The sequence below is a fragment of the Girardinichthys multiradiatus genome, chromosome 5, assembly GCF_021462225.1.
Source record: "Girardinichthys multiradiatus isolate DD_20200921_A chromosome 5, DD_fGirMul_XY1, whole genome shotgun sequence".
Taxonomy (NCBI): Eukaryota; Metazoa; Chordata; class Actinopteri; order Cyprinodontiformes; family Goodeidae; genus Girardinichthys; species Girardinichthys multiradiatus.
In genome coordinates this window covers 3,993,285-4,018,335 of record NC_061798.1, presented here as the reverse complement: position 1 = coordinate 4,018,335, position 25,051 = coordinate 3,993,285, and the positions used below count along the sequence as shown (strand labels likewise).

General features: G+C 42.3%; 2 protein-coding genes across 3 annotated transcripts in view; both read left to right on the top strand.

Annotated features, from left to right (window-relative positions):
- Positions 1 to 13,104, top strand: part of galnt7 (UDP-N-acetyl-alpha-D-galactosamine: polypeptide N-acetylgalactosaminyltransferase 7) — a 28,898-nt gene extending 15,794 nt beyond the window's left edge. The window contains exons 7-15 of one of the 2 annotated variants that reach the window (XM_047366248.1): positions 2,691 to 2,873; positions 3,591 to 3,708; positions 3,795 to 3,917; positions 5,309 to 5,424; positions 9,177 to 9,279; positions 9,384 to 9,482; positions 10,544 to 10,669; positions 10,776 to 10,806; positions 11,822 to 13,104. In XM_047366248.1, the coding sequence (XP_047222204.1) occupies positions 2,691 to 2,873; positions 3,591 to 3,708; positions 3,795 to 3,917; positions 5,309 to 5,424; positions 9,177 to 9,279; positions 9,384 to 9,482; positions 10,544 to 10,669; positions 10,776 to 10,806; positions 11,822 to 11,928 (1,006 nt within the window). In that variant the 3' untranslated portion in view covers positions 11,929 to 13,104. Of the gene's footprint in view, positions 1 to 2,257; positions 2,441 to 2,690; positions 2,874 to 3,590; positions 3,709 to 3,794; positions 3,918 to 5,308; positions 5,425 to 9,176; positions 9,280 to 9,383; positions 9,483 to 10,543; positions 10,670 to 10,775; positions 10,807 to 11,821 lie in introns of both variants that reach the window. The other variant, XM_047366249.1, reaches the window with a different exon arrangement.
- Positions 13,105 to 16,282: 3,178 nt separating this feature from the next.
- Positions 16,283 to 24,396, top strand: saraf (store-operated calcium entry-associated regulatory factor). Its single transcript, XM_047364811.1, has 7 exons — positions 16,283 to 16,567; positions 20,606 to 20,784; positions 21,581 to 21,779; positions 21,908 to 22,177; positions 22,288 to 22,441; positions 22,569 to 22,633; positions 23,833 to 24,396. The coding sequence occupies exons 1-7, from the start codon at positions 16,498 to 16,500 to the stop codon at positions 23,856 to 23,858; spliced, it is 963 nt and encodes a 320-aa protein (XP_047220767.1). The 5' UTR covers positions 16,283 to 16,497; the 3' UTR covers positions 23,859 to 24,396.
- The last annotated feature ends 655 nt before the right edge of the window (positions 24,397 to 25,051 follow it).

Here is a 25,051-nt window from a genome sequence, read left to right as displayed (position 1 = left end):
AAACAAGCTCTAAAATACGCTCCACTTGCTGTCATAAAGAGAGCAGGTGGATGGCGACGTGGTTTCAATCACATTCAAGGGGAGACCAAAGAGAGGAGAGATGAGGTCTGTCACAACTACTCCTTAACTGTCAGACTCGGGGTACCCTTATCTAATGGTGTATTCACACTTGCCACTTTTGGTCCGCTTTAAACGGACCAGAGTTCGTTTCCCCCCTTGGTCCGGACCTTTTGCGCAAGTGTGAATACACAAGCGAACTCTGGTCCGGACCAAACAACCAGACCGAGACCCACTTTTTGAGGTGGTATTGGTCCGCTTCCAAACGGACTCTGGTGCGGTTCGCTTATGGTCTGAATACAAACCGGCCCCGATCCGAACCAACTACAAAAAGCGTACGTTTCTTTGGACATAAAAAGCCACCGTAGCCGGTAGCAAAGGTGTGTGTTGTAAGGTAATAATACCTGATAAGCTGTGTGTTGCTTAGCAACACTACTGGCTTGTTGTGGGACAAGGCACGTAGAGAACGTCGGCGTTCAGCACGCATTCTCCGATGGGGTTCCAACATTATAAATGTAACGTCTCAAAATCTGTGTTGACTGAGCTGCTCTTCACTCTCACAATAATATTGCAGCTGTAATAACGGCACGTCTACAGATGTTTTCCACAATTTCCGGGTCTGTGCTCTGTCCCGCCCCCGTCGTTTCTGTCCAATGGAATGATCGTCACCCGCGTGGCTTGTTTACAAGTAATAGTTCACTTGCAAAAAGTACAATGCGAAAACAAACCGCACCAAATGAAAAAAATAAAGTTCGCTTTTGGTCCGGACCAAACAAGCAGACCAAAGAACTTTACTGGTGTGAATACACCCTAAAAGGACACCCATGTCCTGATATAGTTCTGCCAGGTAGGCCGAGAGGAGAGTGACCACATTTAGATTTTTTATGGACTGGGCTGCAAACCTGTAAACTTACTGATATATGGAGGCTATGAAGCACTAAATATTGCCACTGGAGCGCGCCAGTCCAGTGGCTGTCAGAAGGGAGCGGCATTTGGTAAGCAGTTGAAAAGCGACTCACTGCTTCACCAACGGGGAGTCTGCGAGCCCCAGAGCCTCGCCGTTAGCTATTTCAAGCCCTGGGCAACCCTTGAAAAGCACCCTGTGGCTTGTGCCAATACCACTTCATCTCCTTCATGCTAGCAGGAACAGCTGGCATGAACTGCTTTGGTGATGGGAGGGCAAGATCTTTTTGATCATATAAATCCGTCTTTTCTCCCCTGTCATTTTGCAAAGGAGGCCACTTGATGGCTAGTCTGGTTGTGGCCAACTTGCACAGTTCGTGGAGGTCGACTTTATGTGGTACTGGAGAGAGCTGAGCCCCGTCATTGATGGATCTGCCCGATCACGATAACTGGGCAGAAGGGAGAATGCCGTCCTCATCGTCATCCTCAAATGATGGCCAGGACTCGGCGTCCTTAGTCTTGGCGCCACCCGCCTTCCCCTGAGAGGAATCAGCCATAGCCATTTAGCCAGCCCACAGCCTTGATAGCTAGCAACAAAAAGAAAAACAGAAAAGGTATCCAAATATTAAAAAGTAAGTCCACTACAGCACGAGAAACTCAACACTGTAAAATTTGTTTTAACGGAGAACTTCTTTTGCCTTTCAACGGGTCCAAAAACCCAAAAGGACCCACTTTCAGGACTACTTCACAGCTGAGTCAGCGAACAGTTAAATGGATAATCCAGGATAGGACAGCTGAGGAGCTATTCTCATCTTGACGTAGAAAAAAGTGAGAATGCCAAGTGTAGGGCGGGGTCGCTCATAAAGGCAGGTTACCGCCCACGTGCCAAGCACGGATTGGTCTGTCAGTGCCAGGCTTGGTGGGTTTGTTATTGGTGGGGTTTAGGTCAGGCTAGTTTGTTCAATATTAGGTTTTCATTATCTGGATCACAATTTCATCAAAGCCACCATATATAAATGCTCAAAATATATAAATCAGTAAGTACCGTAATTAATCTGTTACATGTTTACTTTTTAAAGTAGTGAGATACATTTTTATATAGTTTTAAAAGATGTTCAGATTTTTAGAGCTGCACTTGTTCATTCCTGTATTATATTAATGATACTACTGAATGGTAGTATCATTAATATAATGATACTACTCAATGCTATTTAGACTCTACTGCATATATGAATTTATGTCCATGCAGCAATACATCCCAATACAAAGGTTTGTTTATGTGTGTGTCCACATGTAGAACAGTTTGCACAGTGCCCCTGATAGATTATATAGATGGTAATGAGTACAGTATGGAGCCCCAGCAGGGTGGAGATGAGGACGGCCTGGCTAGAGGAGCTTGGGATTGGAGCCTGCTCTGGAAGAGGGTTCCACTTAGCCAGAAAGAGAAGGCCAAGCGAAGATATACCACCGAACCATACCGGTACATATACATAGCATGTTAAAACTCACCCCTGATCTTTTTCTGTCTCCATCTCCATCTCCCATTCCTTGATCCCCACCCTTCTTGTTCTGTACTGTGTTGTGCTCTGTCTTGGTTGGTGCCATCCACCCCACCTATGTCCTTGTGTTGTTTTACTTTGCTGTCTGTGTGTCCACCTTCTTGTACGGCATCTCTCCATTTTGTCCCCCCATGTGTCCTGTATGCATGTCCCTCAAATCCATTCTGTCAGAACTGTTTGCACGGTGCCTTTGATCGACTCCATCCATGGCCAGAAGTTCAACATCGAGCCCCAAGGTGGAGGAGACGAGAACGGTTTTGCTAGAGGAGCCTGGGATTGGAGCATGCTCTGGAAGAGAGTTCCGCTTGGAGACAGGGAAAAAAATCTGAGAAAAACAATAACTGAGCCATATAGGTACAAATAAGCAATTCTTCCTGACTCATCTGGACTGGAATAACTGGCCACATTTCTTATGATATATAATACATTATAACTGCCTCTGGTTTGAAAAAGATTATGCAAATGCATTTAATGTATTGTAAATCATAACTAACCAACTAAAAGTCATAACTAACCTCTTAAACAAAGACTGTTTCCTGCTGACTCGGGTTGACTCACAACTGTTGTCTCTGCTAGCTGCTCTTTCCTGCAGTGTTGTATCTGTTTGGCCTATATTGTTGATTAATCTGTCCAACTTTTGTCTGGTTGAACTTCATCAGCCCACATTAAATACATGAACTTAAATGGCAGAAGCACTATGCTAGCATATTCTTCCAGTGAAAGGATTGTTGGGTCTTAGTCTAAAGTCTGGGATTGCTATGGGATGCTTCCTCTGGTTTACAGGCAAGTTTCAGGGTCAAGTATAGCTTGGCCCGAGACATTACCGCCTCCATCTTCCTCTGATCTTTTTCTCATATTTCAGGTGTCATCAGGGGACTGTATGTTGCTTCATTGTCTCTCTGTTCATTTTGTGCTTGATTCCATAGCTTCTGATTGTTAATACTTGTTTTGAAATCACAGTGTGTTTAAAATTCCCTTATTTTTAGCGTGACTTTGTACCCAGTCATCCACCTGTAACATGTAACTGTTGCTTACATGGCTGCTTGTTGATGTGTGTTTTTGTCCCTGAAGGTCTCCAGCAATGGCAGGAGGTCTCTTTGCTATAGAGCGAGATTTCTTCTTTGAGCTGGGTCTGTATGACCCTGGACTACAGATATGGGGAGGAGAAAATTTTGAAATATCATACAAGGTATATTTAGATTACTCTGGAGTATATGATGAGTTTTCTTCCTGACTACTGAATATGTGTGTTTTTATTCCTGGATGTGTATGTAGATCTGGCAGTGTGGGGGCCAGTTGCTGTTTGTACCATGTTCTCGTGTTGGCCATATCTACAGACTTCAAGGGTGGCAGGGAAACCCACCACCTGCACACGTTGGATCCTCACCCACTCTAAAGGTAGGAGAACAGATGACACGCACCAGCCAGCCGGGGAGCTATTTCACAAATACTGCTTATGGTGCCATACAAGTATTGATACACCTTGAACGTTTTGGCATTTGGTGCTAAAAAGTGAATGGTTCAACCACAACTGCTTTCAATGTGTTTTGTTGGGTTTTTAGTGATAGACTTAACACAAAAAAGCTCACAGTTGTGAAGTGGAAGGAAAATTGATACCGTACATGGTTTTCAGATTCTTTTTACATATAATAGAAATATTTTCTGTGCAGTTGTATTCAACCCCCTTTATTCCGACCCCCCTAAGTAAAAGGCAGTGTAACTAATTACTTCAGAGGTCACCATATTAGTAATTAGGGTACACCAATGGCCTGCACTATACAATTGCAGACCATTTACCATTTAGGGTAGTCTGTATATGCATAATTTAATCTCTGTACAAAAAACCCTGCTCTGTGAAAGCCTTGGGGGTCTGCTAGGAAATAGAAGCTTACAAACATGATCATAAAGACCAAAGGGCACAGCAGCTGTAGAGATCCACAGTTCAGGTGGGAGAATCCACTGACCGGACAACTGTTGGTCGTTGACTTCACCATTCTGGCCTCTGTAGAATACTGGCAGAAGAAAGCCAGGTCCAAGTCCTGTTTGCAGTTTGCCACAAGCATTGTAAGAGACACTGCAAACAAAAGAATAAGGTGTTCTTGTCAGATGAAATCAAAGTTATACTTTTGGCCTACATGCAAATTATGTTTTGTAGCAAAAAAAACGAACCCAGCAAATTACCCTCCTCATTGTGAAATATGGGTGTGGCAGCATTATTTTGTGGGAATGCTTTTCTCCAATGGGGACAGGAAGGATACAGTGGAAATCCAATTGAGAACAGGCAAAAATATCATTCTCTAGATGTGCAAAGCTGATAGAGACATAATAAGTGGTTATATTGGCTCTGTTGAACTTGTTTGTTAAACATTTTGAAAACGTATAAAACATTTGTATGATTTTCTTTCCACTTCATAACTATGAACAACTTTGTGTTTGTCCACCACATGACATCCTATTTAAACACATTGATGTGTGTGGCTGCTCTACATGCTTGGCACACTGTAATGCCAAACATGTGGAGCAAGCTCTACACTGCTTGACAGTAATTAAATTACTTGTACCAGATTGCAAATCTGGAATATTGTTTTTTTTGTCCAATCTAAGAAATGAAGAACATATTGTTCATGTTGCTAGAACCTTTATTTGTTGAAACACTTGAAAATGTTAAGGGTTTTAATCTTGTTACTATTGCTTTAGAATCACTGCTGATATACATGTTGTATGACAAATAATAGTTTACATCACTATGCATTTAATTTCACTAGCTGACAGTTTGTGTGTACAAACAGAACTATGTTCGTGTGGTAGAGGTATGGTGGGATGATTATAAGGACTACTTCTACGCCAGCCGTCCCGAAACTCTGACTCTAGCCTACGGAGATATAAGCGATCTAAAACGTTTCAGGTAATTGTGATTTTAACACACTTACTTTTTGATATTTATTTAGTACCAATCAACAGCTAATGCTATGCCCTTTATTCTTTGATTGATCAGTGTAATCAGATTCAGTTCTTGAACAAATATCCTTTCTTATTTTAACTTTGAACAAGTACGATTCGCAATTAGTGCTAACACAATGAAAGTAAATCTTCTGGCCCACATGGTACAAAAGAGACCAACACTATATAGTTGGACGGCAGATGGTATGTGGTTCTTTAGATGTAATGCTGTACTTTTCTAGTATATTGATTCTCTCTTTAAATTTATCTATTCTAAGAAAAACTGTCTTGAACCACCTTATTAGTCCACAATTGGCTTTTCAAGTACATATCTGTAATGTTCTGTCAGTTACAGTGTTATCCTGATCTTAGGGTTAGGGTGAGCCCTAACCCTGAGATCAGAGGTTAACCTGAGGTCCTATGGCTCAGAGACTAATTTGTTTTAGTGATCTCCTTTGTTTAGATCCTTGGGTTACAAAATGAAACCCTCCCCTTTTATACCTAGTAAAAGGTTAACTGAAGCACTTTTTTAAGTACCTCAAAAACATTCAATTGGAAAGATGTTATGCAACAAAGAACTGAACTAATCAGGAATCAAGATAATTTTTTCTTCTACCAAAAAGTATCTACTATGTATAAAAGCCCCTAGAAATGTATTCTTTCAACTTAAACCACTTGGTTTTATTAATATAGAGAAATAATAATTCACAAGAATGTAGACAAACCTTGAACTATTTAAAATGTTGCTATGTTACTATGGGTGCACAATATTCGAAAATCTTGTGATGGCGATATGGTAACTATTGCGATAACGATATAAGTTGTGATATCTGCCTATTTTCTTATTTCCTCTTCTTCTTATCTGTCCTGCTATCATTCTGTGACCTTTAACATTTTGGGCGATGTCATTTGTGTCCAGTGTGTGCATCTGCTGCCTTGTCTAACTGGCTAATTATTACATCAGCATGAAAGATGCAAATTCAGAACAGTTTAATTATATTATCCAACAATTGTTGAACTCCTTGTCTCCATCCAGTCTTTTGCAAATTGCACACATCAATATTGGGATGATAATATATTCACAATATATTGTGCATTCCTATGTTGCAAACACACACTCCTTTGTGTTTTATTGGGATTTTATGTGAAAGACCAACACATAGTATTGCATAATTGTGAAGTAGTAGGAAAAAAAACCCAATAAAAAATAAATGAATTAGTTGTGCACCAATTGCAGTTTTCTGGCTGATCATGATTACCGATGTTTAAAAAGCCTGACCTACCAATTCTGATTTTGACCAGTACAGATTTTTTTGTATTTTTTATAACTGACACTCGTACTCATACTCGTCGTCTTCCGCTTATCCGGGACCGGGTCGCGGGGGCAGCAGACTCAACAGAGACGCCCAGACGTCCCCATCACCAGACACCTCCTCCAGTTCCTCCAGGGGGAGCCCAAGGCGTTCCCAGGCCAGCCGAGAGACATAGTCCCTCCAGCGTGTCCTGGGCCGTCCCCTGGGCCTCCTCCCGGTGGGACGTGCCTGGAACACCTCCCGAGGAAGGCGTCCAGGAGGCATCTGGTATAGATGCCCGAGCCACCTCAACTGGCTCCTCTCGATGTGGAGGAGCAGCGGCTCTACTCCGAGCCCCTCCCGGATGGCCGAGCTCCTCACCCTATCTCTAAGGGAGTGCCCGGCCACCCTACGGAGGAAACTCATTTCAGCCGCTTGTATCCGGAATCTCGTTCTTTCGGTCATGACCCAAACGTAGACCGACCAGTAAATTGAGAGCTTTGCTTTTTGGCTCAGCTCTCTCTTCACCACAACGGACCAGCACAGCGCCCCCATTACTGCGGCAGCTGCACCGATCCGTCTGTCGATCTCCCGCTCCATTCTTCCCTCACTCGTGAACAAGACCCCGAGATACTTAAACTCCTCCACTTGAGTCAGGAACTCCCCTCCAACCTGAAGAGGACAACCCACCCTTTTCCGGTCGAGTACCATGGCCTCGGACTTGGAGGAGCTGATCCTCATCCCAGCCGCTTCACACTCGGCTGCGAACCGCCACAGCGCATGGTGTAGATCTTGGCTAGAGGGGGCCAGCAGGACCACGTAATCTGCAAAAAGAAGAGACGAAATCCACTGGTCCCCAAACCAGACCCCCTCCGGCCCTTGGCTGCGTCTAGAAATCCTGTCCATAAAAGTTATGAACAGGACCGGTGACAAAGGGCAGCCCTGCCGGAGTCCAACATGCACCGGGAACAGGTCCGACTTAGTGCCGGCAATGCGGACCAAACTCCTGCTCCGCTCGTACAGGGACCGGATGACCCCTAGTAAAGGGCCCCCGATTCCATACTCCTGGAGCACCCCCCACAGGGCATCACGAGGGACACAGTCGAATGCCTTCTCCAGGTCCACAAAACACATGTGGACCGGTTGGGCAAACTCCCATGAACCCTCGAGCACCCTGTAGAGGGTATAGAGCTGGTCCAGTGTTCCATGGCTGGGACGAAAACCACACTGTTCCTCCTGAAGCCGAGGTTCGACTATCGGTCGGACTCTCCTCTCCAATACCCTGGCGTAGGCCTTACCAGGGAGGCTGAGGAGTGTGATCCCCCTGTAGTTGGAACACACCCTCCGGTCCCCCTTCTTATGAAGGGGGACCACCACCCCAGTCTGCCAGTCCAGAGGCACTGTCCCCGACCGCCACGCGATGTTGAAGAGGCGTATCAACCATGACAGCCCTACAACATCCAGAGACTTAAGGTACTCAGGGCGGATCTCATCCACCCCCGAAGCCTGACACTGTTGGTGTTATAAGGTCACAACACACTTTCTCCCTGGCCTTTCTGTTGTGTTTGTTGGTCTTCATGATGCTGTTTGTTTTCTAATGTTTTCTAACAGACATCTGAGGCCAAAAACAGAACAGCTGCAGTTATATTCAGTATAAATTAAACCTTATTTACTAATTTGGGGACTTCTGAAAGCCGTTGGTTGTTCTGGATTTAATTTAGAAACATCAGAGCAAAGAGGCCTGAATAAAATGAATGCACACCACAAAGTTATGAAAACGGTGTTATGTGCTACATTGTGTAGCTTTGTAACATTACATCCCATTGCAGTTTGTCAGTGTAACATAACAAAATGTGGAAATGTTGAAATATGACTATTTTTGCAAGGTTTATTCTGTGGATCACACATTATTTGTCCATTTTCATCTACCATATAAAGGTTCTTTCTGACTGAACCAGACTTGGATCAGTTTGATTTGATCAATCAGTTTACCTTAAGCCTTTTTATTTTAATGAAAGTGGCTAATGTAATGCAGGTATTATCCCAATGCAAAAACACCTCAGTAATTAAACCTTAAAAGGTGTGCTAACCCTGAAAGTCTGAATATAATAAAATGCAAGCACAGTTGATGTGAACATATGATTATTTTTTGGTTTATACTTATCTAGACATGTGTCTAGACACTTGTCCTGACATATCTAGACAAGGGGCATTAAGTGGTCCAAAGGTTTAAAACCACAGTATTTGTTACATGTTGATTACATCCTACTTTTGGTCTATTATGAATTTAGTTCGTTTAACTGACAGGAAACAATAAAATGCATTGTTTTGTTATTGAGAGCTGGTTGCAGTTTAAATAATGTTAACTCTTACTGGAAGTTTTGAAAAAAACACTCACTGTGTGTTTTACCAAACTTGATTTTAGGGAGGAGCATCGATGCAAAAGTTTCCAGTGGTTTATGGAGGAAATAGCTTATGACATCCCATTGCACTACCCTCTTCCTCCAAAAAATGTTGAATGGGGGGAGGTAAGCAGACAACCACATGGCATGTTATTTTCCTGCTTATGTATTGTTGTCTTTGTTGTACTACTCCTGATGATTATTTATAATACCTGCTTCTGTGTGTGCAGATTCGAGGTTTTGATACCAGCTACTGTATTGACAGCATGGGGCACACAAATGGAGGGAATGTGGAAATCGGCCCCTGCCACAGGATGGGGGGGAACCAGGTAACACTCAGCGCTACATGAGAGCTTCATTTGGGAAACTAAGCGTGAGCTGTTTGTTTAGCTCTGATGCACACGTTCAGTCTGTGTGTTTTTGTTTTTAAATGTGAAAAGCTCGGATCAGTCAAGCACAATTACACTAATTCATCATAGAGAAAGGTGAGGGAAGATAAAAGCCACTGTTTTAACTTCAAATATCAGTATTTTCCCTGAGCCTCCTCATTTATATAGAATTTCAAACTGTCTATGGTCAAAAGTTAATTTAAAGCCTTTTTGACAATAATAATTGAGACTTTCACTGTCAAAAAGGTGGTGGTGCTCAAAGGCAGTTTGCGTAACCTAGCAACAAGATGAACCTGCATTTTCCTGATGTTGCAGCATAGAAATTAATACCTACAAGGGCCTTGAAGAGAAAAAGAAAATACATATATGTCTTCAAAAGTGAAAGACCTTGTATCTTTGTTTTCTGAATAATACAACATGACAATAGTTCAGCCTAATAATAATAAATGCATGGACTAGTTTATCTGCATCTCACTGGGACTGGATGCTCCTAATTTCTGTGGCATTGTGCAGGTGGAGAAAGGAGGTTACTTTGATCAGTTAGAGTTCAGTGTCTAAAGTGTCAAGCTTGATTAACTGATTGGATTCGTCAGGTTTTATAGGTAAATATGGCCATTATTAACTCAATTAGATTCAGTTTAATTTTATACTGTTCGTTGGCACAAATATAATCTCTAGGTACCTTTAAAAAAATATATTTCATTCCAATTAGTCAGCCCAAGTACACTATATTTGCAAACAGAGCATGCACAAGTAAAAATGGACATTTTATAGTTTGTTGTCAAATAATTGGACTTAAATCTATGGAAATAAATAGATGGAAACACGTTCATGCTTAGCCGCCTTATATCATACACAGACTGCACCCTGCAGCTGAAGAGCAGCAGTCTCCATGTAATCATAGAACAAGATCATAGATAAGATCAGAATTCTGTGCGCCAATCTGGAGTGAATCTGGTTTAAAGTGGATATTTGGTTCGTTGTCTGTTCTGTTTTTGTAGCTATTCCGGATAAATGAGGCCAACCAGTTGATGCAGTACGACCAGTGCCTGACCCGAGGAGAGAATTCAGCTGTTATTATCACACACTGTGAGAGGAACCAGCACACTGAGTGGAAGTACTTCAAGGTGAAAAACACTCCACAGTTTACCTACGGCTCACTGATTAGTGTTTCCTCGAGCCAATAGTTGATCAGCATCCAACATTGTCTTTTTTTTCTGTTTTCTTTTTTAGGATCTTCATCGGTTCACTCATGTGCCAACAGGTATATATATGCCTGCATCGTTTTATCACACATTAACTTCTGCACACATTTCAAAAAGTAATTCACTGTCATTCTTAACAAGCTTCTGTTTTCACCCGAGGAAGTATCAGTGAAGCCTGAGAAGGCTGAGCTCAGATCGTAATTCTTTACCTGCTAGATTTTAAATGTTCACTGCAAAATAAGCTTCATTTTTAGAGCCAGGACTTGAGTATTTATGGTTGTATAAGCTGTCACATTCAACCATTCTTACACATTTATATGTCTCATATTAGTCTAGGATCTTTGCAGTCCTATTCACCTCTTGATTGAAGAGTGTGTGATTGCATACAGAAAAATTGATATCCAGTCTAAAGATTTGTCTAGACGCTGTAGGATAGTAGCTCTGGAGGACCAGAGTTGGGCACTCCTGGTCTAGATGATTATTTTTACATCACATTATTAGATTCCTCTGCATCCCAGAACTGGTCAGCATTCAGCTTGATGAGCTTGCCTGGTAAAAGAGGAAGTGAAGATTAGATTAGAAAGGAAGATAGAGCATAGTGGTACGTTCGCACAACACTGCAGTGGGATTTTCTACATCTTCCTCGCTTTGTTCTTCCTTCATTTTCATTAAATGTTTGCTGAAATTAAGGACATTATGTGGTGATATTATTGCCACCTACTGGTGCACCATACGTAGTTGAGCTTTTTTATTTCAGAATTTCAGTACCTGTATGTATGGACAGCCAAGGACCTAAACTCTTGCAGTATCCCTTATCAGTGACTACAACCACAAAAACATGGCAGCAAACCTTATTATTTTAAGCCTGTCACCTTCATCCATAAGCCGTTAAGTCTTCCCTCTAAAATCTTTACCAGAGCTGACTTAATGCTACGCATATATCTGTTATCGGAGCATTTTTCTTCAGATCTAAATCTTCCTTCTACTCACCACCTCTACTCAAACCCTTTTTAGAATGGTGCGGAAAAAATCTATTGAGAAAATCTTTTGTTCATTGATATATATTTTCTACAGGTAAATGTCTGGACCGTTCTGACCTGCTTCACAAAGTGTTTATATCAGACTGTGACAACAGTAAAACCACTCAGAAATGGGAGATGAACAACATAGTCGCTGTATGAAGACTTGAGGAAATCGCCTGGTCGATGGGAGGAGGATATGGTGATTTTTCTAAGGACATGCACCACTAAATGCATCCATACAGCGAGTTTTATTCTCAATGACTCAGCTGGGACTATCAGCCAAAAATGCCTTTGTTAAGGTTTGTCCTGGATTCAACAGGAACTCACACGCTCCAAGGAAGAATTGGTTGATAGAGAATCAGAAACAGCTGGTCCTTAGAAGGAGCTGTTGGGTTAACATTAAACTGGCAACATGTCTCTGGCCTTTAATGGTGGTTGTGTTTACATGGTTTCGTTTCTTTTTTCTTGGAATCCTAATCTTTGCTGTCACTGTCAGTTCAGGAAATTAAACCCAATCAACTAATGACTTCACAGACATTTTTAATTCTGATTTACTTACTCGATACCAAAGGCAGACCATTTGATTGGTGAAGTACTCAGTGGTCCTGGACACTGCGTGGGTTTACTGCTTGCTTAGTTCTATAAAACAGACTTGATTGACTTTTTGGTGGGAATGTGATGTAAGAGCAACTAAATAATGTGACCTGATGATGACAGATGAGATAGTAGTTTATTTTTGGCAGCTCATTGTATTTGTTTTTTGACTCCATTGAAATGAATCTTTAACAGGCTAATAGCATTTCTAGGGTTTTATTGTTTGGCTATAATTTTTTTGTTATCACTTTTACACTATCTGAAGCTTCCTACTCCAAAGTGAAAAAGTGAAAAAGAGATACGCAGGTTTTCCTGAAGGACTTTTATCAGTGGCTGTTTCTCCAAGCGCACCATTCCAGGCACAATTTCAGTTGTTTCATGTCTGAAACTCTATGCTTGCCATTTATTTCGAAAACTGTAAAGGACTTGGACTGCTTTCCTTACTGGAATAACTTCAGGTGATCAGTTTACTGTGACCTGGTGACAGCCTGTGACGAGATGGGCTAATCAAGTCTGATATACGGTGTGGGGAAATGTTTGCATTTGTTCCAGGGGAAAGAGGTTTGGGTTTATTGTTGATCACGTTTGCATCATTTTGTACAACATAAATGAAGTTCTTTTTAAAGAAGATGGTGTATTATATCAGAGGCCCTTAATGATGTAAATATCTAACTTATAGCAGAGATTTAATAATATGGGCCAACCAATGGGGGAATGATGAAAAATAAACAATTTGTACTACTTTGTCTCTTTTGTTGTTTATGTTTGGGACAACTCTGGAATTAAGTGGACACGCTAACTGTGTTTGGGATTGACCCATCTCATAAATGCCAGCATGATTACCAACTTCAACCTGTGGCAGATTGTGGATAATAAGTACATTCTAATATATATTTGTTCCTGTTGTAAAACAGCTCCACACATATACAGTCATATTCAGAACTGTTTATTTGAGTAACTCAGTTCACCCAGTGAAACACATTTATATGGATTAATTCCACACAGACTAATGTTTTCATGCCTTTATTTCTTTTAGGATTTTCAGCTTCCTGCTAATGAAAACACACTTAAGATGAGACCAATAAACATTTTATTCCATAAATGTGGGCTTACTGAAAAGTATGTTTAATAACTGCTTTAAGGTCATTTTAAAAATGTTAATCTGACAAAAATGATTAATAGGAAAACAAATTTTAATTTATTGGATATTACTGTATAGTATTGTCAATGACTCTCCAGGCATATGTATTTACGATTCTCATCACAAATTGTGTATGCACCATTCATGTAAGTTCATCTTTCCCCAAAATATAAAGTTACACAGTGAACAGGCCAAGAATGAATATGGAGAGACATTTAAATACATTTGAAAATAATTTCATTGCCATTTTCTTAAGTATATCAGATTCAGAAAAAAACTTTATTGCCAAGTAATGTTTCATATGTATGAAGAATTTGCTTTGGTGGTAAGGTTCTACACATAGACAACATACAGCTGACATGGATACATTTGGAAATATGTAGTTAAAAACAAAAACAAGTTGTATAGGAAAAAATGGACAACAAGAACAATATAGAATGAAATGAAATGGTATTTACATATGCTGAGACATTTGTACTATTTGCAAGGGAAACGTGTCAGTGGGGGACCAGGGCCTTGTTAATGAGGCTAGCTGCAGACGGGGAGAAGCTTTTTTTGTGGCGAGACGTTTTGGTCCTGGTGGACCGCAGCCTCCTGCCAGAGGGGAGAGTCTGAACCAGTTTGTGTCCAGGGTGGGAGGGATCAGCTGTAATCTTCCCTGCTTGCCTCCAAGTCCTGGAGGCATGTAGTTCGTGGAGAAAAGGAAGATTGCAGCCAATCACCCTCTCTGCAGAGTGAATGATACGCTACAGCCTGCCATTGACCCTGATGGTGGCAGCAGCGTACCAGATGGTGATGGAGGAGGTGAGAATGTACTCCGTGATGGTGGAGTAGAAGTGCACCATCGTTATTGGCAGGCTTAACTTCTACAGCTCCCGCAGGAAGTACATTCTCTGGTGAGCCTTCTTGGTGAGGCAGGTGATGTTCAGCTCCCACTCGAGATCCCGAGCGATGATGGTGCCCAGGAAACAAAAGGAGACCACAATGGCAACTGGAGATTCACACAGGATGATGGGGATGGGTGGAGCTGTGCTCTTTTTGAAGTCCATGATCATCTCCACTGTTTTCAGAGCGTTGAGCTCCGGACTATTCTGGCTGCAGATGGTCAATCTCCCTCCTGTAGGCAGACTCATCCCCCCCAGAGATGAGCCCATTGAGGGTGGTGTCATCTGCAGACTTCAGGAGCTTGACGGGAAAAACTACAGGGAGAAGAGCAGAGGGGAAAGAACACAGCCTTGAGGGGAAACAGTGCTGGTGGTCCTGGGATCAGAGACGTGTTATCCCAGATTCACATGCTGCTTCCTGTCTGTCAGGAAGTTCGTGATCCACCTGCAGGTGGAGTCAGGCACGCTCAGATGGGAGAGCTTGTTCTGCAGCAGGGCCGGGATGATGGTGTTGAAAGCAGAGCTGAAGTCCAAAAGCAGGATTCTGGCGTAGGTTCCTGGGGAGTCCAGGTGCTGTAGGACGTAGTGAAGGGCCATGTTTATTGCATCATCCACAGACCTGTTGGATCCAGAAATGGTTCTGTGATGGCTTTAAGGTGGGTCCACACAAGGTGCTCAAAGGACATCATTAACACAGAGATCAGTGCGACAGGTCTGACGTCATTCATCTAGGCTAAAATTACATTTTTAAATAGGACCCTTATTTTCCAATTTACATCTTATATCCCCCAGGATACATTGCCTGTTTAGGGTTAAAAAAATAATTTAACATCTTTGTAATTATTCATGCAACAAATTGTAAAACAATGTAAACAATACATTAACATTGTTAATGCATTGCTGTTTTATATTTTTCATTTGAAAGTTTTAAAAAGTAGGAAACAAAAAGTCAACAAGTTTTATTGTAAAAAATGAGCAACTGATTTTGAACAATGAACATGCTTGAACCCCTATCATTGAATAAAAAATAACATTTACAAAAATACAACAAATCTTCCAACATCCAAATTCTTTCTGATTTCTGTCTGTGAGGTTCATCAGTTACTTGCATCCCCCTGTGCAGAACCTTTACTACCAATATTCTAGCGGCAATGAAACTTGAGGAAACAGTCCTCTGAAATTCTCTGAATACATATAGGATGCACAATAAATTTAAACAATAATGCACATTTGAGGGTAAAATAAATTAATATTTTAAAATAGTATATCTATAAATGAAAAACTCAAAATAAGTGAAAGTCAGAGAGTAACTGTTCTGTTTTTTTTTTACCCCTATCTGGGCAACATATCCTATAATATACAGACATTTGATGCTTTTTTGTCAGAGCTGTTTAAACATAGTTAATATTTTTTCACCAATATGTATTAAATCCTAAATAACAGCTTTTTACAAAATCAATTCCTCTGATATTTAGAGTATGTATTAGAAAAATAAAACCTCGCAAGCTTCGCCTTTATCTGTGAAGTCTGCCATTTGGGACTTTATATTAATGTATCAATTCATTTTTGAACGCTGGTGTAAGGTCACATGACCTTGGAACCTTCCGGGACCCCACGAAATCTATCAAGTAAAATAAGATGCAGGTGCTTGATAGTCTACTTGTCCATAGCCTGTAAAATGTCTATATCTCCCAGGATAAAAAACATTTAAAGGTGAATTTAAATGGTTCGTAGATGCAGATTACAAAATAAGCTAATTGTATAAATGTGAATATAATTTAGCGACAGCAGGCCAACAGCGTAATAATTTTCACCAGGAATGTTCTGACGTGGAATTTACAGCTCAACGTCGCTGCCTGTAGGGGAACAATAGAGGGCGCTAATGTACAGAGGTTGTCGAGTTCCGCACTCCACAAGAACTGACAACTAACCCCCGGAAGTGAAGCTGTCCTCCGGTTTCAGCCGTACTCTATTTCACCGAAATAAATTAGTTGTGTCAGCTGTAGTGAAGTAACGCGTACTGTTTATTTAGACATTTCCACAGCTAAAAAGAGTGAACCCTTTTAAAGAGAAACCACTAGTGTCGCAGGTTTTCTAAGAACCAAGGAGATGGAGCTGGTTCCTCTGACAGTTGCGCTACTTTCCGTGCTGGTGGGGAGCACCTACAGCTGGAATCAAGGTCGGTTCCCTTTCTGTTAAGGTTTTAAATGTGCGTCTTAACATGCTCCAAAAGCAGTGGCTTTATAGCAGAGTTTTAGTCCCAGGTGGGAGGGAAATAAATACTCTCCCTCTAGTTGTTTAAAGAGTTGAAGCTCCAGGTGTACTTTTTCATTTAATACCGCTTTAATTAAGTCATTTGTCTGTTAATTCCAACAGTTCCTGCACGCAAATGTGTTTACCTGTAATCACAATTTCTTTCTCGCGAGATTTTAGTTTATGCGAGGTCATCAGTCTGTTTGTGGCAACAACATGCTAGCAGCATGAAATACAGGAACTTGTAATCAGAATCAGAATCAGAAAAGCTTTATTGCCAAGTACGTTTTTGGACATACAAGGAATTTTTTTTGGCGTAGTCAGTGCAATACAATACAAATTAAAAAGTATAAACATATCTACAATATAATATAAATATATGTGCACAGTTTTAAGTGAGTGAGAGTAAATATAGAGCAGTATAAGATGCAAGAGCAATACAACAGTGCAGGTGATCATTGTGCAAGTAAAGCAGGAGTCCAAGCTGAGCGTTAATGTAACGCATAGAATTACAGGTTAGTGTCAGTGTGGTTTCCGGGCTTTGTTAACAAGGCTGGTGGCAGATGGGAAAAAACTGTTCTTGTGGCGTGAGGTTTTGGTCCGGATGGACCGCAGCCTCCTGCCAGAGGGGAGAGTCTCAAAGAGTCTGTGACCAGGGTGGGAGGGATCAGCCAGAATCTTCCCTGCCCGCTTCAGGGTCCTGGAGGTGTACAGTTCCTGGAGTGACAGTAGACTGCAGCCAATCACCTTCTCAGCAGACCGAATGACACGCTGCAGCCTGCCCTTATCCTTGGCTGTAGCAGCGGCGTACCAGATGGTGATGGAGGAGGTGAGGATGGACTCAATGATGGCTGTGTAGAAGTGCACCATCATAGTCTTTGGCAGGTTGAATTTCTTCAGCTGCCGCAGGAAGAACATCCTCTGATGGGCTTTCTTGATGAGGGAGCTGATGTTTGGCTCCCACTTGAGATCCTGGGAGATGATGGTTCCCAGGAAGCGGAAAGATTCCACAGTGTCAATTGTGGAGTCACAGAGGGTGATGGGGGCAGGTGGGGCTGGGTTCTGCCTGAAGTTCACAACCATCTCCACTGTCTTTAGAGCGTTGAGCTCAAGGTTGTTCTGGCTGCACCAGTCCAACAGATGGTCCACCTCCCATCTGTATGCGGACTCGTCACCATCAGAGATGAGTCCGATCAGGGTGGTGTCGTCCGCAAACTTCAGAAGCTTAACAGACTGGTGACTGGAGGTGCAGCTGTTGGTGTACAGGGAGAAGAGCAGAGGAGAGAGAACACAGCCTTGGGGGGAACCGGTGCTGATGGTCAGGGAGTCAGAGACGTGCTTCCCCAGCCTCACGCGCTGCTTCCTGTCAGACAGGAAGTCAGTTATCCACCTACAGGTGGAGTCGGGCACACTCAGCTGGGAGAGCTTCTCCTGGAGCAGAACTGGGACGATGGTGTTGAAGGCAGAGCTGAAATCCACAAACAGGATCCTGGCGTAGGTTCCTGTGGAGTCCAGGTGCGGAGGATGAAGTGAAGGGCTAGGTTGACTGCATCGTCTACAGACCTGTTGGCTCTGTAGGCAAACTGCAGGGGGTCCAGGAGGGGGTCGGTGATGTCTTTTAGGTGTGAGAGCACAAGGCGCTCAAAGGACTTCATCACCACAGAGGTCAGGGCGACGGGTCTGAAGTCATTAAGCCCTGTGGTCCTTGGCTTCTTGGGAACAGGGACGATGGTGGAGGACTTGAAGCAGGCTGGCACATGACATGTCTCCAGTGAGGTGTTAAAAATGTCTGTGAAGACTGGAGACAGCTGATCAGCGCAGTGCTTCAGGCTGGCTGGTGAGACAGAATCCGGACCAGCAGCTTTCCGGGGGTTCTGTCTCCTGAAGAGTTTGTTGACGTCCCTCTCCTGGATGGAAAGAGCCGTCCTCGGCGTGGGTAGGGGGCTGGTGGGGGGGAACTTCAGGGTGGGGGTTGGAGGTGCCAAGGCCCCTCTTGAGGTTGGGGAGGTGGGGGTGGTGGATTGTGGCTGCAGCTGTTGGGGGGCGTCGTGGGGGATGGTTGCAGGACTGTCCCTTTGTCTTTCAAAGCGGCAGTAGAACTCGTTCAGGTCGTTGGCGAGGCGTCGGTCGTTGATGGAGTGGGGGGCTTTCGGCTTGTAGTTGGTGATTTGCTTGAGCCCTTTCCAGACAGACGCATAGTCGTTGGCTGAGAACTGGTTTTGGAGCTTCTCAGAGTACAGTCGTTTGGCCTCTTTCACTGCCTTGCCAAACTTGTACTTTGCCTCTCTGTATATGTCTTTGTCCCCACTCCTGAAGGCCTCTTCCTTATCCAGTCTTAACCTTCTGAGTTTAGCTGTGAACCAGGGTTTGTCGTTGTTGTAACTCACCCTGGTGCATGATGGTACACAGCTGTCCTCACAGAAGCTGATGTAGGAAGTCACAGCCTCTGTGTACTCGTCCAGACTGTTGGTAGTAGTCCTGAACACATCCCAGTCTGTACAGCCTAAACACGCCTGGAGATTCTCCACAGCCTCACTGCTCCACTTCCTTGTCGTCCTCACAACAGGTTTGCAGAGCTTTAGTTTCTGCCTGTATGCAGGAATCAGGTGGACCATGATGTGGTCGGATTGGCCCAGTGCAGCACGTGGGACGGCGTGATAAGCGTCTCTGATGGTGGTGTAACAGTGATCCAGAATGTTGTCCTCTCTGGTCGGACATTTTATAAACTGTCTATATTTGGGGAGTTCGTGGGTGAGATTACCTTTGTTAAAGTCGCCAATGACGATAACTAAGGAGTCCGGGTTGGTCCGCTCCACACTCAGTATCTGGTCAGCGAGCATGCGCTGTGCGACCTGCACGTTAGCTTGCGGCGGGATGTAAACACCGACCAGGATGAACGAAGCGAACTCACGGGGGGAATAGAAAGGCTTACAGTTTATGATGAAGGCTTCCAGGTCTGGAGAACAGTGCTGCTGAATCACTGTCACGTCGTTGCACCAACCACTGTTGAGGTAAAAACAGATTCCTCCACCTTTCGCTTTGCCGGAGAGTTCCGTGTCTCTGTCCGCTCTGTAGAGCTGGAATCCTGCCAGCTGCAGCGCAGAGTCCGGTATTAATCCACACAGCCACGTCTCCGTGAAGCACAAAACTGCCGATGAATAAAAGTCCCTGTTTTTCCCCAACAACAGTTGTAGTTCCTCCATTTTGTTGGGAAGTGAGCGCACGTTAGAGAGAAATATTCCAGGTAACGGTGTTCGTAGTCCACACTGGCGAAGACGTACCAACACCCCAGCCCGTTTCCCTCTCTTCCGGCGTTTCACCGCGTGAACAAAGGTGAGCGGAACCTTTGACCAGAATGTCCAAATATTCCAGAGCAGTAGGCAGAAATGTTGGAAATAACTCCTCTGGTGTAGTAGCCCTGATGTTCATGAGTTCTTCTCTGGTGAGAGAGCTCCGGGTACCATCACAGAAGACCGTTTTAAAGCAAAAAACTAAACAAAACAATGCGCACCAACACGCCGAGGCGACCATCTGCGGCGCCATCTTGGATGGGAACGCCCACTTCGTCTCTGCTCTATAGTTTTGACTTTGTAGTTCCTTAATGACCTCACTCCAGGTAGGGTCAGGAATCAGCAGTCCAACCTCCTAAAGTGGGATTAAAATAAAATAATAATGAGAGATAAGAAAAGTAATTTTAAGACGAAAACATTTTTTTTTAATGTTTCACTTTAATGTTTCATGTACCAGTCACATGCACTCACCAACTTCTTTTCATTATGCAATACAGTTTGGGGATACAAAGATAAATATGTAAACATGTCTGACCAACTCCTAACAGAATGGCTAGAAGATGTAAGCATGTCGATATAGAGGTTATACCTATATTCTTATAGGTTTAATTCTGTAAATTTTGAAAATGTATTATGGAAATAAAAGTGTTGTTCCTTCTCTGTCCTTCATGCAGACAGTATGCTGCTGAGAGACATCCAGGCTCTGACTTTCTACAAGAACCGTTACACCACAGCGAGGCGCTCCAGCCCGGTTCCTCAGCTGAAGTGTGTTGGTGGCTCTGCAGGCTGTCATGCCTTCATCCCAGAGGTTGTCCAGTGTGTGAACAGAGGCTCGGATGGTGTGGATGTTCAGGTGATGAGGATTGAGAGGGGTCCAGAGTCTGTTCGTTGGCAGTATTATTATTTTCAAACCGCAGCTCATCTTCATTGAATCATTATAGTGTTAGCTCCAAAATGGACAGATACAAGCATTACTGAAATACACACGGACAACTCAAATGTCTTCTGTAGAAAGGTTCCATGGTCAGATGAAATAATAACTGAAGTATTTGACCACAAACTGTACTAAATGTCAAACAGGGTAGTGGCAGCATTGTGCTGAGGGTTTGTTTCATCACTTGTGATAATGGTGCGTTGCACAAATTGGGTATTTCAACAGAACAATAATTCTAGATACACAAAGTTTCAACCCCGATGAGATTAAATGTATAAATTTGCCTCTGTGTGGATTACAGAAAATCTGTAATAAATTCAAACTTCTCCATTTAATGTTTTTGAAAATGATTTTAGTTATATGTTACAGAATAATTCCACCTGGAAAAAGAACGGTTGAAATGAATCAACAAAAGCCTGAAAATCGTTTGCCATTCACACTCATGGGTGAATGTAAAGTGTGTGTAGAATATCAGCTTTGATTGGCAACTGCACAAAAGCCTCTATATCATAACGGCTGCTTTATTTTCTGGTATGCATTTAACCAACACATTTGTACAAACAAATATTGTTCTGCGGACAATGTTCAGTATTGCACCATAGTTTTATTATGTTAAATGAATATTTCAGAAATCAGTATTTTTTCATGCATAGAGGTGTTGCATGTCCAAGTAATGTTTTGTCACTGTTTGCAATTTTCTTTCTCTCCTCCACAGTGGGAGTGTAAGACGGATATGGACAATGCCTACAGGTTTGGTGTCATTGAGGTGAGCTGTGAGGGTTACAGCCACCCCTCTGATGACTACATACTGAAGGGCTCCTGTGGATTGGAATACAGCCTGGAAATGACTCAAGAGGGCCAGAGGAAGACTCAAGGTAGCTTTGGCTCCCATGGTGGATTTAAAGAATGGGGAGGTAAGAAGAAACATTATTTATGTAGCCCTGTTATACAAGGCTTGTATAAAAGTAGCAGAGGGAGATAAAGATACAGTATGTTTTTACTTAATGCTAAATTTAAGTGTTCTTTTTGTCACCTCCCTCAGGACTTGGGGGTCTTGCTTCTAGTTTCTTCAGCAGTTTTTCTGGAAACAAGCATCAGCAACAGCAGCACCGCCCCCCAGACAGCGAGTCTTCAGGGGGAATGTTGGGGGTTGCTGTGCTCCTCCTCTTAGCTTATGGTGTCTACAAGCTATTCCTCAGTGGGGACACAGTCCAGTTGGGACAAGGTGCAGGACAGACGGGCTACCCTCAGCATAATCATCCAAACAACATGGGAGCACCACATCCACCAGGATTCAAACCTGACTATACAGGTAGCTGATGCAGAGGAAGACCAAAAACCTCCGCAGCCTCCTTGGATAAAGACTTTAAGGATCCCTTATGCTTTCCCCAAATCTACCTCCTGTCTTTGTTTCTTGATTAGGGTTTCCAGGTGCCAATCCAGGCTATGGTTTCCGTGGTGATTATACTCATGGACAACATTACCAAGGAGGTGGCACTGGTCCTGGCACAGGCGGAGGCTTCTGGACTGGAATGGGAACAGGAGGAATGCTGGGATATCTTTTTGGTCGTCAGAGGTTAGTAAAGTGGGGAGAGAACAGATGAAGTTTGAGTATACAGACTGAATTTGAATGTAGGAACACTGTTCATCTCTCAGTCTGCACCCAGCTTTCAGGTTCTTGTTTTCCTGTGGTTGCTTTGCAGGACACAGCCGTGTAGCCCACCTCCAGCTAGAGAAAACTACTCTTCAGGGACACGCAAAGCTTCAGGTACCAAGGCTACTAGAACTGCAGACTGACTCGCAGAAATGTCGACGTTAAGTATCTCAGTCACAGTTTGTAGGAAGTATAGATCAGGTGAATCTGGTTAAAACACTGTTGTTTGGGGTGATAATTGCTACTTTGCTGTACCTGCTGCTAACGTGACTGATTTGACCTTAGCCTTGAACTGTGATCAGCCAGCCTAGGAACTAACACTGTACACATTCACTTAAAATGTCCATGTCCAATGAAATCAGACCATGATGATGGCATATGGTATAAAATAATGAAACAAGGGTTGTTATAGGAGGATCCAAGCACTCACAATAGGTAAGGCAAGTTTTTGTTAAACACCATTCAAACAAGGTAATTCACAGATGGTGATTTTCTCTTCTTCAGGACTCTGGTAGGGGTTTCAATGAGCTGCAGCTGGATTTTTAGCTATTATTATTACTTACAGAGGCTTTGTAAAGTGATAATGACCCAATGTAACCTCCTTTAAAACCATGAAGTGTAAAGGCTCCTGTTTTGACATGAGATCCTTTGTTATGGTAACATTTTTAAGGTGGTAGTAGATAGATTTAGGTTAATACGACTGTTCAAATGTATTTTTTGGAACAAAAAAACCCAACAATGCAACCTAATTAAGCTGGAGACCATTCTAACCTATTCTCCCACTGACATGGATACACATTCATGTAGTGACAGAAACAGAAAGCAGAAAACACATGGTAAGAGATTTTATAGCACTCTATAATCTGAGCTTGGAAGATCTTACAGATATTGAATAGAAGTGGCAGAGAATGGAGATTTGAAGAACCCCACATGGGATCTTTTTTCCTCAGATCTCTAATAACCAATGGACACTAATTAATTCCACTAAGTAAGTTTTCAGCCACACTGAGATACAGTAATACCAAAGCAGATATTTTTGATGCATCATTGTAATGGTATTTAAAACATGTTCATTCTTAGTAATGTGATTAAAAATCACTTCAGGAACAAAATGTGTTACCTTGAGGAGGCACCCAGTCAAATGAATGTCACTGTAAGTGGCTTGTGTTGCAAAGCCTTTCCAGCTTCAGTAAAAGCAATCATTTTATAAGCACAGAACATTAATAATAATGCTGAGATTGTTGTGTGTTTCATGCTTGCAAGTTTTTTTTTCTCTGGCTGTCTAATATTTGTAACATTTGTTTGGTTTTCAGGTTTCGGTGGAACCAAAAGAAGATAGGAGCTGGAAAGGTGGGAAGGTTCTCTTCAGTAGATCGCAGGAACAACTAAGCGTCTTTCTGAGCGGAAGCAGGACAAGAGTTTCATGAAGACGTTAGCTTATAAAGTAATTTGAATTGTGATTCTTCTGGAGAGCACGCTGTGGTGAGGTTTTTAGAGGAACAGAGCAGACTGTGGCTTCCATTATGAGAATGTTTTTTGCAGTAGTGTGTTCATTTGACTGGGATGACATTTCAGGTATATTCCAGATTTAATATTCCAAGTTTTACTGATTTACATGGATAAAGATGTGTATGGAGGAACCAAGGAAAACATGATAAATATGCGATTGCTCTTGGTGAGGTTTGTACTCTACACATCATGTAGGTAACAATCCTTTCATTAATATTCCACACCTAATATCTTCTGAAAGATGCAAATCAACAACGGGTTCTGTTACATCTTTTTTGTTAGCATTTTTACTCTTAACAGGATGCTTATTTCTATTTTGTTGTGTGAATAATGTTTTGCTTCTCTGTATTAAAGGCTTATTAAATCTCCTTCTTCCTACCTCTACACAGATCTGCATCAATAAGTAACTCAGGAGTGCTTAGAAGCAACATTAAACTTTTTTTTGTTATTTTTAATGTTTTTCTCCACATCCACATGGAGTGGTCTCCTCGTGGACATAAAACCCTCTAACCCACTTTATTTGTATATTTTAGTCAATCAAACTGGCTCATCCATGCAACTTTAATCAAACGTGCCTTTTAGTTTTTCTGACACACATACTGTATTAACATTGTTCTTTAATCTTTCTTCTGTAGTCACTAAGGTGTATTTTTACACCCCTACCTATCTGTTAAGGGACAGCTACTGCCTAACCTATCTTGTTTAGAACGGTTGTTAAAGTGGATTTTTCTGTCCAGTGTGATTTGAAACGGTGAGAGGTGGCTTACTGTTACTTGGTTCTACACCTTTGTGTTCATTGTGAATGCAGGACTGATTCAAAAAGTCTGAGCAATTCAAATTCAATTCTTGATGGCACAAGTTTCTTCCCATACAATGATTTCCTAAACCAATTTTCCTAAACCAACAGGCAATATAAAAATACAGTTAAACCGTAGCTTACAGTACCTGGCTGAATGTAGAATAACAATGAAGTAATTTTAAATGAATTTCTTCAAAATTCTCTCATTGTCCCTGTCTATCCAC

What these genes read in the sequence shown, in the direction of transcription:
- saraf (XM_047364811.1), top strand. Translation starts at nt 16,498, where the DNA reads ATGGAGCTGGTTCCTCTGACAGTTGCGCTACTTTCCGTGCTGGTGGGG. An exon ending in CACCTACAGCTGGAATCAAG is followed by an intron (nt 16,568 to 20,605) that starts GTCGGTTCCCTT and finishes TCCTTCATGCAG; the next exon opens with ACAGTATGCTGCTGAGAGAC. An exon ending in AGGGACACGCAAAGCTTCAG is followed by an intron (nt 22,634 to 23,832) that starts GTACCAAGGCTA and finishes TTTGGTTTTCAG; the next exon opens with GTTTCGGTGGAACCAAAAGA.